At 53.4% G+C, this 13,985-nt stretch overlaps 2 protein-coding genes across 3 annotated transcripts; one reads left to right on the top strand and one right to left on the bottom strand.

Moving 5' to 3' along the window:
* Positions 1-784: 784 nt before the first annotated feature.
* Positions 785-6,105, bottom strand: C22H1orf50 (chromosome 22 C1orf50 homolog). Its single transcript, XM_064397005.1, has 4 exons — positions 5,773-6,105; positions 4,789-4,875; positions 2,346-2,477; positions 785-1,684 (listed from the first exon to the last, which is right to left on the bottom strand). The coding sequence occupies exons 1-4, from the start codon at positions 6,103-6,105 to the stop codon at positions 1,493-1,495; spliced, it is 744 nt and encodes a 247-aa protein (XP_064253075.1). The 3' UTR covers positions 785-1,492.
* P3H1 (prolyl 3-hydroxylase 1) lies at positions 6,104-13,978 on the top strand. 2 transcript variants are annotated; one of them, XM_064397003.1, is made up of 15 exons: positions 6,104-6,592; positions 6,973-7,125; positions 7,293-7,482; positions 7,957-8,088; positions 9,937-10,076; positions 10,774-10,863; positions 10,990-11,042; positions 11,409-11,530; positions 11,701-11,828; positions 11,934-12,029; positions 12,144-12,294; positions 12,759-12,876; positions 13,062-13,137; positions 13,297-13,437; positions 13,515-13,978. In XM_064397003.1, the coding sequence occupies exons 1-15, from the start codon at positions 6,104-6,106 to the stop codon at positions 13,626-13,628; spliced, it is 2,193 nt and encodes a 730-aa protein (XP_064253073.1). In that variant the 3' UTR covers positions 13,629-13,978. The 2 variants fall into 2 exon arrangements, with proteins under 2 accessions (XP_064253073.1, XP_064253074.1); XM_064397004.1 differs by lacking the exon at positions 10,774-10,863.
* The last annotated feature ends 7 nt before the right edge of the window (positions 13,979-13,985 follow it).

The raw sequence follows: 13,985 nt of genomic DNA, 5'->3' as shown, positions 1-13,985 counted from the left end.
AATGGACAGAGCTAGGAGAAGAAAATCTGGGACAAAAAAAAATCCTGGGCTGCTAGGGAGCTGCCCCAAACCTCCCAATCCTCTGTAACACAAGCAGGAAACAGCTCTTCCCATGAAGAACTGTCACTGCCAGCAGCCTTGAGCACCTCCCAAGGCAACTACCGGTGTGTGGGGATGAGAACAGAGGGACAGTAGAGACTTGAGGCGAGGCTGTGTCCTGTAAAGGGGGAATAAACTCCAGCAATGGCAAAACACAGTGACAGTGCTGGTCCCCAAGGGTCTTGTTTTTGCAGATGCCCTCACAGCTGGGCTCCACCAAGAAGCACCAACGGCATCCATAGCCAGCCCAGATCTCAGGGTCAGAATTTAGCTCCTACAAGTGGTTACCAACCCTCCTTATGTTGCCTCTGGAGGTGGCAAGGCGATTGTGTACGTGCAATGCGTGGAGCAGCATATAAGATCACCTCGTCATGTCAGGAAAGTGAGCAAGTCATGGGAGAATCTGACCAGATCTAATGTTACATATCAGGATCCAACCTGGACGTCCTCTCTATCAATAAATTTTAACTTTGGCTCCTCACAGAAAAGCAGACAAGTTCCTGAAGAAGCCCTATGTGGCTGGGCAGGGGGAGGATATCTCCTCAGCAGCTCTGATTTTTACTTCTCTCTAGTTTTCCTAGGTGGAAAAACATGCTGGAAGTGTCCTACCAGCTCTACGTGCCACTAAGTCTTCCTGTCAAAGCTAAAGGTATTTTTGCCACGCAAGAAGAACACAGGGCCTGTCTTGGTGGTACATGTGAGATCACGGTTGCTTTATTTTACTCTCCCCACTGCTCTGGCACAAAGTCCTCCAGTATCCTAACTCTGCCTGGCAGCTCATGCACTCAAATCCAAGGGGGAATGCACAAGGTACACATCATCTGAAGAGCACCTGAAGCCTGCATGGTGCTTTTGCGGATGTTCTTTCCAGAGAAAAGAGCTTCTGGGCACCTCATCGTCCCAGCTCAGGGATTCAGACCTGCTAGGACAGAGACCAGAGGACTCATCACAGCAGACCCTTTGCACAGGCTGTTGACGACTCTTCCCAGGCCACAGAGCTCTCTAAACATGTGCATTTTAATAAGGGGGAAAATGCAGCCTTGAGATCATTACCTGATGCACTCACAGTGAGGTACACCAGAGCCAGGCAGATAGGAGATATTATTTTACAGCATTAGCACATCTGCCCCAAGCATTTCTGCTTTTTGCTCCAAGCACTCTTAGAGCTCACACCTCCTGGTATCACCTGCCTCTTGCTACAGCTTAGCATAGGTCAATGAAGCAAATTATTCAACTACTAGAAAATCCAGTAAGACTGAATGCAGAATTAGTCTTCTTAAAGCACAAAAGAAATCAGCATTTTTGTTTCTTGGTCTCTTTCCACCCTGCCTTTGTCAGGGTACAGGCACTGTGTCTCCTTGCTCAGGGACTCTGCTCAGGGGGTCCTGTGTGGTCACTTGTGTGACTTGGTCAGGCCCTGGAAGTTGGGCTCCATGCACAGGGGCAGTGCTGCCTGCTGGCTCAGGAGCTTCTCCAGGACAGTTATTTCAGCATCTCGTCTCTCTATGTCCTCAAACGGAGTCCAGGACATGTCATGCTGGAGCTTATAGGCACCAATAAATTCATGGGGAGTGGTACCCCATTCCTGGTGGAGAAAAGAGAGATTGCATCAGGGTTCAGTTTCCCTTGGAGCCGAGCTGTGCTGTCCCTAAGCACTACTACCTTCAAAGCAGTCCCATACCATTTCCTAACCATACCATTTCCTAACCCAAAAATAGGCTCAGCTACCCCAAGTCCACGATCAGGCCGAGCTCCAGCATTGCTGACAGAGGAAGGCTCGTGGACATAAGATCTCCCTGACCTGCCCTGAAGCCTTCACCCTGCATGTAAGAAAATGGGTAGTCTGGAAGGAGGAGAACTCCAAGACCATCCCCTTAGCTGCAGACAAACTCAGTTCCTGGGCTGAAGTACCTGAAGAGACCATCCTGCCAGGCAGCCACACCAGCCAGGGAAGGCTCAGGGCATGTTGGCAGTTCTTTACTTCCAGACAAAGAACCACAGGTACCAAAAGACAAAATTCAGGTCCATGCACCAAAGGGCTTCTTGTCATTCTCTATCAAGAGCCAGAAAATTCCATAAGATTGCTCTAGCCCCAGCAGACGAACCCAGAGCAAGGGCAAACCTGAGTAGGGACAAACGAATGCCCCCATCAAGCTGGTGCTTTTGCCTGAGCTCCATATGTTCCCAAGTGCCAGAAATGTTACATTTTCCCCCTCCCTGCTTCTTCATGGCTTGTAGCCACCCACCTTAGGAGACAGGATGGAGAAATACCGCTGCCCACTCTCCCGCCTGTACATGTAGTAAACATTTCCTGGCTTCTTCACAAGGTTGCAGGCCACGTGGTTCAGATCAGCATCCCTGTTAGCTTCATCTAAGACCTGGAATACACAAAATTTAACATCTTTACACTTGAAATGACAACATGCTATTGCATCTCAGCCGTAGCCCAAGTCACATCATTTGACCTATGGGTCACAAGGCCTTGATCTCCCCAGCACACAGGAAGGAGATGCTTTCCGAAGAGATAAAGCTTTTTCCAATTCTTCCTTGTCAGTAGACTTCAAAGAATCTCTCCACAGAAACGGAGATACCTCTGCATCTCACCCCAGATTCACTTCTACACTTGACGTTACCACATGCTGGGCTTATTCCTCATCTCCACACACAACTGCTGGACTGGGGCCTTGTCTTGGTTTGAAAAGAAGGAAGGCAGGAGCCTCCCCTAAAATGGAAAATGTAAGCCTCATCCCTCCAAATTATTATAATTTTGAAATTAAGGGGTGTCTCAGGCAAAGATACAGGAGTAGGACTAACAGTTCTTTATTAGGAAGAAAAATAAAAGTAAGAATGCAGTAATACAAAACAACACTGACAGAGTCAGAAAGATGACCTAACACCCTGTGCTGTTGGTAGCAGTCTGATTAAAAAATGGCTGCAGTCCTACTGGAGTGACAAGTGTGGTTCTGTTGAAGCAGTGATCCTGTAGAAGGGTGTAGTTTTCCTCTGAAGGTCCAGTGGTGGTGTAGATGGGTCTGGTCTTTCTCTGGGAATCCAGTGGAAAAGAAAGCTGCTTCTTTGGGAATGCAGTGGGAAAAGGCTGACTATGGTGTTCCAAATGTCAGATTATAGCCAGGCAGGAATGCTTGGCTCCTCCCCTGGGTGGAACATCTCCCAATGGGATGATGTAATTATATCAGCCATGCAGGGACACTCAATGGCCCATTGACAGAGGGTGTCTCCCAAAGGGAGGATGGGCCATAGAAGAGATAAAGAAAACTGCCCCACCTGGTTTTAACAGCTGGGGCAGTTTTAATTGGTGGCCCAATTAACAGAAGATAACTGCCCCACCTCTGGCAGATAGTAATAGAATATACACCCCCAGCTACAACTTGCATTTACAACCTAAGACAGCCCTTCCTGCTGTGCCCTGAAAGGGAAGGGGCAACAAACAAAGGAGAATTCATCTCCCCAGTTCCACCACCTGACTGCTCCAGCTCCTCCAGTTAATGATTACATGATGTAATGGCCTCAATGGCAGTGGGCCAGTTGCAATGACTGGCAGATCCTCCCCCACTATGGCTCCTGATTTTACTCCTAAGAGTGGAAGGCTGGACTGAGGAACACAGCCAAGCCCTGCTGTGTATTCCTGGGACCACCCACTCCAGCAAATGCATCAGGATAGACATGAAACTAAGCTTATTACTAGATAGAGAACTCGTCTTTCCCAGTGAGGAGGCCTGAGAACCAACCACTAGGGCTATTACCCTTTAACCCCGGGGAAACAGAAGCAGGCAAGTAGAAACACCCTCTTAGGGTGAGAAATGCCTCACTCCTATAGGCCTTTGCAGGCACATGTTAATATATTAAGTTCCATTGGTTCATACAGTTGCTCCACCCCAGTTCAGCCCCCATTCACCCTATTTGTATATTCTCTAGAATGCCTCCCCTCTCCTGATCCCCATTGGTCCCAGTTTGATGCAATGTTCCACCCCATTACTCTATTGGTGCCCCTGGTTGACTGCCCCTCCTCTGCACCATTTTCACTTGTTCCCATTGGACTTTGACCCTCAGTGCCACCCCTTTTTTTTCACCATATAAAACCCTGTGCCCACAGTCCAAGTTTGTTCTTTTTCCGGGATTCCTGTTGTGTCTCAATAAACTGTCCTTGGATTTCCGTACATAGACTTCCATACAAAGACCTGTCCTTTGCCTCTGTTGTCATCTATCATAGCGAGCGTGTTCCAGGTCCCAAAAGTGCTAGTCGCTCCCAGAGGAACCCATTGAAGCGCACCACTTTATCCCAGGGCCTCAGATCCAGCTAGGGCCACATCGTCACTTCATCAGATCATTTCAAGAGCACAATGCACACACAAGTCACCTGTCCCAAAACGAGAGTCACCTCTCTCGGTCCTGATACTCGTGAGCTGTTTTGGATACCCGCCCTTGCTCCCCTACTTTATTAATAAAGTCCTTCTTGGTTTGCTGAGGACGCAGGGAAGCCCAAAAATCAACCCTCCCCCATCCCCCTTGACACTGGACAATAAACCTTATTTTTCCACTAAATCTTCTCTGCTCAACTCCCGGCCCCACCTCACATGTAGGCCACAGCTCTCCCCAAATGCCCAGAAGTGGCAGCAGATGCTCATCTCCCAAGGCAGGGCAATGAGCCTTCTGCCCATCCTTACTCACCTTCCGCGCCTGCTCCTGCAGGTGCCGGATTTGCTCAGCGATGACTGTCAGTTTGCTGCAGGCATTTGCTCGAACAAAGTCATTGGCCTAGGAGAGAAAATCAGGGCTGGTCAGAACAAGAAGAACCGTAGCCCTCTGGACCGTGCTGAGCCACCTGTGGTCAAGCTGAAGGCATCCACAGAGTTGGGCGGTGCAGGAGCTGTCCTGGCACCCCTAAGCAGGAGCAAGGACCAGGAGCTGTCTGGATAGGGTGAGGGGCAGTGAGAGGGAGCAGCAGGACATACTGGGAGACAATGGGTTGTGCTGGGAGGTAGTGGAATACACAGGGAGGATACACATTCACCTAAATGCTCAGGACATACAGTGAGCATTTAGGTGAACTGAGAAGCTCTGGGGGACATCACCAGAGATCAGTAGGAAGTACTACAAGGCACTGGGGGAATAGTATAACTTACTGGAGCACACTGGGAGGACCAGTAGAACATACCAGGAAATACTGGGATCGACTGAGAAGCGGGATGGACTGAGAATCACTGAAGCAGTCATAGAACATATCAAGGGTGACTGGCAGTATGGTAGTGGGAGGCATGTGTACATGCTGCTGTGAACTATATATAGTGGAACATACTGGGAAGCAGCAGTGCATACTGGGATGGGACTTCAGTGGAATGCTCTAAGAGTCACTGTGGGGCAGCAAGGCACACTGGGAAGCACTGAAGTGCAGTGAGAGGTTCTGGAGACACCAACAACGTGGGAACACGGGAGATAGTAGCAGGCCACTGCGACATACTGGGAGGGGACAGTGGGAGATGGTGGGAAGCAGCACAGGACACGCCAGGAGGCCGCCGGGACCACCGGGGAGCAACGGGACGTGCTCCAAGCACCAAGGCCGCCGCCTGAAAAGGCCCCGGAGACGTCCGGGAGGCAGCGGGCAGTGAGCCCAGTCCTGCCCCCGCAGCTCCGCCGCTGGGACCCGGCCCTCACCTGCTGCACCTGCTGGGCCAGGGCCACTAGGTCCCCGGGGTCACCGACGCGGCCGGCACGGCCGGCGCTACCCTCGACCAGGGCGAGACCGGGACCGGGGCCGGGTGCGTCATCCCCGGGCTCCGCGCCGCCCTCCGCCATGGACAGCCACAACCCCCCGCTTCCGCCCGGTGGAGCGGCTTCCGCTGAGGCGTCAGCACGCTCGGTGAGGGACGCGGCCATGGCGGGGCTCTGCTGTCGCTGATTGGCCGGCGGGCGGGGCGGAGGGGGCGGGGTTAGTATCGCTCCGCTGCCCGGCTGGCTGGCGCCGCGGTTTGGCCGACGTTCGGACATGGCGCTGTCGCCCTCGCCTCTTGTGCTGCTGCTGCTGCCGGCGTTGCTGATGGTGCTGCTGGCGCGGGCGGCCACGCCACCGGCACCGATCCCGGTCCCGACCCTAGCACCGGGCGACCCGCCGTTGCCCCCCCAGTCCCCGGACGCGCTGTTCGCCGCCGGTGCCGAGGCGTACGCGCGGGGGGACTGGCCCACCGTAGTGCTGCAGATGGAGCGGGCGCTGCGGGCGCGGGCCGCCGTGCGCTCCCGTCTGATGCGGTGCCGCCTGCACTGCGCCAACGCCACAGCGGGACCGCCGGAGGGGACCGAGTCCCAACCCGACCCGGTGCTCCGGGACTTGTGGTTCTTTCGGGCGCTGCTTCGCCGCGCCGCCTGCCTGCGGGGCTGCGGACCCGCTGCGCCCTCCCGGTACCGCCTGGGAGAGGAGCTAGACCGGGAGTTCCGCCGGCGCAGTCCCTACAACTACCTCCAGGTCGCCTATTTCAAGGTGCAGCACCGGTGGCGGGGAAGGAAAGGGGGAAGGGAAGGGGTGTCCCGCTACGACGGGTTTTGGGACGGGCGGGATGCACGGAGGATCCCGGAATCAGGCGGGAGGATGGATGGGTGGGACCGGGTGAACCGGCCAGTGGCGATCCCGGTCCCGGGACGCCGGGCGGGTTCAGTGTCTGCCCCGGCGGAGTGGGGTTGCCGGCCGGCAGTCCCGGCCTTGCCCCCCCGCCTTCGCGCCCCCCCGCACCATTGCCACGTCGGAGCTCGCCGGAGCCGCCCCTGTCACCGCCCTCCGCCCCGGCTGCCGGGATGCCCGGGGGACGGGTGTCTCCTCCGCTCTACATGGGATCCGCGCTGTCTCACCCCCGTCCCACCCAGATGAACCGGCCAGCGCAGGCGGCGGCGGCTGCTCACACTTTCTTCGTGGCCAACCCCGGGCACCAGGAGATGAGGCAGAACCTGGAGTACTACCAGGCCATGGTGGGAGTCCACGAGGATGACTTCACTGACCTGGAAGCCAAACCCCACCTGGTGAGAACCTCACCTCCCAAAGCCCCTGTCCATTGTGCAACCCAGGGCAATCACACCACAGTTGCTGGCTCAGAGAGCTCATGAGATGCCATTGTGGTGGGGATGAGGTGATCCATCATAGGGAGTGAAGCATTGAGATCCCCTCATCGTTTCTCATTCTTCTGCAGAGTGAATTTCAGCGGGGCGTCCGGTTTTACACAGAGGAGCAGCCATCTGCTGCCATCCTGCACCTGGAGAAGGCGCTGGAGGAGTATTTTGTGGCAGACAGGGAGTGCCGCGCTCTCTGCGAGGGACCATATGACTACGAGGGCTACAACTACCTTGAGTACAATGCAGACCTTTTCCAGGCCATTACAGGTGGGAGCCATTTCTTCTGTCTCCTGTCACAAGAGTTGAGTACAATTCTTGGGGGGTTGGTCCACAAAGACCTGGGGTGGTGGTAGGGGGTCCCTGAAGAGTGGAAACCCCATCCTAGCTTTCACTAGGGAAGGGGTGGCCAGTAAATGGCAGGAGGTGTTTACCTGCACTTAGCACTGGGGCTGATGCCCAGGAATTCTCCACATTCCAGAGGAACATGGAAGGACAGAAGAGAGACCAGTAGAGGGTCACTAAGATGTGATGGGAGGCTGAAAATGGCTAGTCTGTCCTGAGAGAGCACCACAACCCCACACTGGTCAACTCTGAGGTGGACAAGCCCCATCCCTGAGGGTTTTCCACTACCAAAAAGCTTGCAACAACCCCAGTATAAGCAGGAGATTGGATACCCCTCAGGGACTTGCCCATCAGCCTGTGGGTGACTGCAAGCAGTGACATGGCATTTTTCTCCGCCAGATCACTCCATGCAAGTGCTAAGCTGCAAGCAGGGCTGCGTCACAGAGCTGGCCTCCCAGCCCGGCCAAGAGAAGCCTGTGGAGGATTTCCTGCCCTCGCACTTCAACTACCTGCAGTTTGCCTACTACAACAGTAAGCAGCTCCTCACCTCATCTTCTCTGGTTGTCAGCACTTGGCACTTTGCCTGAAATCATAGATCCTTACAGTGGTTTGGGTGGGGAAAGGACCTTCAAAAATAATCTCATCAGTACAACTGAAGATGAAGGGACATCTAGCACTGGTCACTCAAATCTCCCACAGTCCTGTCCAGCCCGGTCTCTAACACTCTGGGCAGTCTGTGCCAGGGCCTCACCACTCTCATCAGAGAAAATTCCTTCCTTATGGCCAGCCTAATGCTGTCCTTCTTCAGTTTAAGACAATTTCCCTTGTCCTGTCACTATAAACCTTACAAACGATAAAAAGTTTTCTTCATCTCTCTTGTGGTCGCTCTTGGTATGGGAAGGCCATCAAGATCTCTCAGGAGCCTTCTCATGTCCAGGTTCAACAAGCCAAATTCTCTCAGCCTTTCTTCACAAAGAGGCTCCAGTCCTCTGACCATTTTTGTGGCCTCCTCTGGACCCGCACTAATGAGTCCATATTCTTATGTGGGGAACCCAGAGCTGGATGCAGCACTGCAAGTGGCATGTCACCAGAGTGGAGCAGAGGGGCAGAGTCCCTCCCTGTTGCCCATGGTGCTAGGGATCAGCCTGGGCAGGGGGGTGGTTTTTGAGCTGCTAGTGCACATGGGTGGGTCCTGTGCAATTTTTCATCCACTGTTATCCCCATATGCTTCTCCACTGGGTGCTCTAATCCCATCCATCCCCCCCATCTTCACTGATACTGGTGGAGGGCCTTCCACTAGGCCTTGTACTTCATGAGGTTCATACAGGCATGTTCCTCCCACCTGAAACATTCTCCAGGAGATTGGATCTCTCTGTGCTTGGCTGCAGTCACTCTCCATGTTGCTTTATTACTGAGCAGCTGCACTTTTCAAGTGAAACAACAGCCAAGAGAAGCATCTTTTTTTCCTCCTTGCCAGCTGTCCACCTCTTGCCTCAACTCACAGCAGCACACTCCCACTGGAGAAGAGTTACAACCCAGGAAAATACCCCTGATTTGATTTCATTTCTTATTTACTTCTTTAGAAAAGTATAAAATGTTTCTGTGTGAATTTCTTCAAAAGGAGGGGAAAAAATATGAAGTCCAAGAGGATGGAAGTCCTCAAGAAGAGACAGCTGTGAGGGAACCTCATCAATGTTTGTCAGTATCTGCATGGTAGCGCTGGAGGATGGAGTCAGGCTCTGCTCTGTGGTGCTGAGCAATAGGACAAGAGGCAGAAACTCATGGCTAGGAAGTTCCACCTGGATATGAGGATGTTTGCCTCGACTGTGGTCTGAAGAGATTGTCCAGAGAGGGTGTCACATCTCTCTCACTGGGGATATTCCAGGCAATCTGGACCCAGTCCTGTGCTGTATGCTCTCAAAGGATCCTGCTTGAGGAGAGAGATTGGGCCAGATGACCCACTGTGGTCCCTTGCAATCTGACTCATTCTGTGATTGTATGTTTCTGTGAAAAACCACATGAAAGTGGGGTAGGATGCTTCAGTGGCTGGAAACTGCTGGTTTGCCAGTAAATGGTTGTGTCTGGCTACTTCTAAATAAGCTTTGTAATGTTCTCCAAGTGAGAAAAGTACCCAAGCTGTACAAGTACTGCTGTTTTCTGTTGTGATGGTTTCTGGAGACAGGAGCAACACAGAGTCTGAATTTTGCCTTTGTGGCAGCAGTTATCCTTGCTCCAGGGGATCTGCTCTACTCATGACACAGCTTGGAACACAAGGACTATGGCTTTCATCTCTCCTCCATATCTTGGGGACATATCCTGTCTTTGTTGTGCCTCCAGTGTCATTGGACATGCCATTAACAGCCCCATTTCTCATTGCAGATGGGAATTATGAAAAAGCCATTGAATGTGCCAAAACCTATTTGCTCTTCTTCCCACATGATGAGGTGATGAACCAAAATTTGGCCTATTACACTGCCGTCCTGGGGGAAAACCTGGCCAGACTCATCCAACCACGAGAGGTGAGCAATCGGACAGATGATTGCAGGGACATCTTCTCTTCTCACTGGGGACCTTTGCAGAAGCTGTAGGGTCTCCTCTGTGCCAGCTGCCTAAGGTGGACAGGAATGGGTGGATTTAAGGTCAGACAAGCTGGAAAGTAGCTGAAAAGCTGAAAAACATCACTGGCAAAATGTCTTAGGCCAAGTGAAACTGAATGACTGGCACACATGGACCCATTCCTGATAGAGGGGGCTGTGAGAGGCAGGTGGACAATCTTTTTAGGAGGATCTGAGGCCAACTCTGTTTCACTTTTCCATAACTGAAGTGAAATTACTTATAAAGGAGGGGATTTGGGTTCAAAATAGCCAAATCTGGATGGCCAGGTCCTGCCTGGGATGTGATAGGCATGAATGGGAGTCTCTGCCCCACAGCAGTTGGAGTAGGGGAAGGGAAATTGCTCCTAAAGAGCTTCCTGTGGAAGCGACACGCATGCGCCTCTGCTCAACTGTCATCTCCCCAGGGCTTGTCCACAGGGAGGTTCAGACAGGATGGGGAATGCCACTTGCTTCCCAGCTGCCAGATGGAGCAGGAAACCAGGCTGCAGGTCTGGAGCAAGGACCACAGGAATGGTGTAAACCTGCATACTCCTGCCCACACTCGGGTTTTTTCAGAATCCTCCTGCTGTACCTCTTCCCATCCCTCTGCCCCTTGCCACAGGAGATCCAGGAATATTACCAGCAGAGTCTGATGGAGAAGAAACTGCTCTTCTTCAGCTATGACGTCTTTGGCATCCCTTTTGTGGACCCGGTGGGTGATGTGAGACCAGGGTGATGCGAGACCAGGGTGATGCAGTGGCCAGATGGAAGGCAGATGAAGGGTCTGTGTCCTGGCCAGATCTTTGTCCAGCTCCTGATGTTGTTCTTCTGGCGGCAGGACACATGGACACCTGAAGAGGTGATACCGAAAAGACTGCGAGAGAAACAGAAGTGAGTGCTGTCCCCAGCCTAGCTCACCCAGTGGGGGTCTGACAGGAGAAACCCTTCTTCCACTGTGGGCTTTGGGCCAAAGGACATGGCATAGAGCTTCTGCCAGGGGATGTTTTGATATTGGGACTGGAAGAGCCTGCTGGAGGGCAGAACTTTATTTCCCATCAGCCCATGGGGTGATGGGCATGTGTAGGTCACCCCAAACACCTCAGAGTGAGGGACACATTGAGGTGACTCTCTCCAGTTTAGGTGTGAGCTTTGTTACTAGCACCTGAGACAGCCTGTCCTGCCCTTGTCTTAGTGGCCCTCATTTCTGATGTGGGGACAGTGGGATGGTGGTGGTGCTGATGGCTGCCGCATGCCCAGGGTGGAGCGGGAGACAGCAGCACGCATCTCTGAGGAAATTGGCAACCTCATGAAGGAGATTGAGACACTGGTGGAGGAGAAGACCAAAGAGTCTGCCGACATGAGCAAGTTCATCCGAGAAGGTGGAGAAGGCCAAGAGGGGAGGTGGGATGGAGACCTTTGTGACCCCTGCTGCCAGTTCATAGTTCCTCCACCCATGGGTGGCAGCAGGAGCAGGTGGAGGGACCACAGTTTCCCCCAGCCACACCAGAGTTGGTGGCATCTCTCTCCACCAATCCCATTTGTGTCACAGGTGGCCCTTTGGTGTACAAAGGAGCTAGTGTCACCATGAACTCCAAGGCCCTGAATGGCACCCAGCGTGTCGTGGTGGATGGAGTCCTTTCTGCTGAGGAGTGCCGAGAACTGCAAAGACTCACAAATGTGAGTGCAAGAATGGGTGTAGCAGGCAGGGATGGGTAGAGAATGCCAAGGGATCCCATCCTGCTGCTCACGCATCAGACCAGTAACACCAATCGAGTTTTGCAGGCGGCTGCCTCGGCTGGAGATGGCTATCGGGGGAAGACCTCTCCTCACACTCCCAGTGAGACCTTCTATGGCGTGACTGTCCTCAAGGCCCTCAAGGTTGGGGTGGCTGTGTGGAGAAACAGGCTGTGGGGACAAGGGAGGATAGTTTTGGGGGAGATGGTTGCCCATGCCCATCTGGGGCTGAGTCCCTGTTGTGTCTGTCCTCCACAGCTGGGGCAGGAGGGCAAGGTGCCCCTGCACAGTGCCTACTTGTACTACAACGTGACAGAGAAGGTGCGGCACATGATTGAGTCCTACTTCCGCCTGGAGGTCCCACTCCACTTCTCCTACTCCCACCTAGTGTGCCGCACAGCTATTGATGGTGAGTGTGGGCCAGAGGAACAAGTCTTTTCCTGTCTGGGTCTCCTTTAACAGCTGGAGTGGTGTAGTCTTGGACCTTTCTTTGGAGACCTCCTTGCTGCTCCCTAACCCACCTCTCTTCCCAGGAGGGTGTAGGAAGCTTGTCCCTAAGCCCAGTTTGGGAAGATGAGCAGCAGCTCTCCTGGCTGCCTCTGACAGGGCAGATGGCTTCATGCCATACAGGATTTCATCACTCTGAGGCATTTTGGGATGGGTACTAAGAGAGGTTTGTACCTGGAGGGCCATGGAAATGCCATGGGACAAGTCAACAGTGTTTTATGCCACCCAAATGGCCTTGCACGATCCACACTTCAACAAGTGGAAGTGCTTTAGGCTAACACATCTTGTCATCTGCAAGCACAAGATACTTGGGGATGGACCCTGTTCTTGCACAGAAGGGTCCTGACATGCCCTGTTCTACCCTAGAGAAGCAAGAAGGCCGGAGTGACAACAGCCACGAGGTGCATGTGGACAACTGCATTCTCAATGCAGAGGCACTGTTGTGTGTGAAGGAACCCCCAGCCTACACTTTCCGGGATTACAGGTACTGGTGGTGGCTGTCAGCTGCAGCTTCCCCACCTAAGGGTACCATGATTTGGTGACACCTGAGTTGGGAGGAGCAAGGCAGGAGGTGCACCAAACTTGGGCTTGCCTCTGGCTCTTGCCATGGTGTTGGGGAGTACTGGTGATGGTTACTTGTCACCTCCACTTGTCCCCTGCTCCGTTTAGTGCAATCCTGTACCTTAATGGGGACTTTGAAGGAGGAGCTTTCTACTTTACTGAGCTGGATGCCAAGACTGAGACCGTGAGTAGCTCAGCTCTGAGAATCCATGTGCAGCACTAACTCTAGCTCCTGCCTGTTGGCTGTGTGCTCTGGGAACATCCCCTGAGCCACTGCAAAACTTGGGTTGATGGGAACCAATGCACCCCTGATTAGGGTCTCCTGGCTTCCCACCCTTGACAGGCAGAGGTCCAGCCACAGTGTGGCCGTGCTGTGGGCTTCTCCTCTGGCTCAGAGAACCCCCATGGGGTGAAAGCTGTGACCAAGGGTCAGCGCTGTGCTATTGCCCTCTGGTTCACCCTGGACCCTCGGCACAGTGAGCGGGTAAGCTCCCTCCTGGCAGCGCGTAGGGTTTTTGGGTGGGACAGTGGCTATGCTTACCACTATGGGTCTGCCCACAGGAGCGTGTGCAGGCAGATGACCTGGTGAAGATGCTTTTTGGCATGGAAGAGGGTGATTTGGAGCCAGAGCAGGAATCACCAGCTGCCATTGTGGAGGGGAAAGATGAGCTGTGACATCCTACAGGGACCAGGACGTCTCTGCTGGGACTAGTCATGTCAGCATTGTGGCTTCAGGCTGCATAGTCATAAGGGTAACATATGGGACCCCCTCTGCCCCCAACCCAGTTGGAATGGGGCTTTGGGGAATGTCTTGTACTACCCCTGCAGCATCCACTATCACCCTGTGGAGCTGACCTGGGGTGTGTGATGGAGGCTCAGGGGTGGGTGACATGGGGACAAGGAAGGGATGCTGTGTTAGGGGTGGGGCCCTGGTGCCAACAGGTGCACTGTGTGCCTTTCCTGAAATTGGAGCTATTTAAGTGCCTTCTGCAGAAAATGGGTGAATAAAGGTATTTTTTTTCTAAGCTGTTG

This window comes from Passer domesticus, chromosome 22 (genome assembly GCF_036417665.1).
Source record: "Passer domesticus isolate bPasDom1 chromosome 22, bPasDom1.hap1, whole genome shotgun sequence".
NCBI classification, from domain to species: Eukaryota; Metazoa; Chordata; class Aves; order Passeriformes; family Passeridae; genus Passer; species Passer domesticus.
Note: the sequence above shows the minus strand (reverse complement) of the source record. Positions and strands in the feature narration are given on the sequence as shown.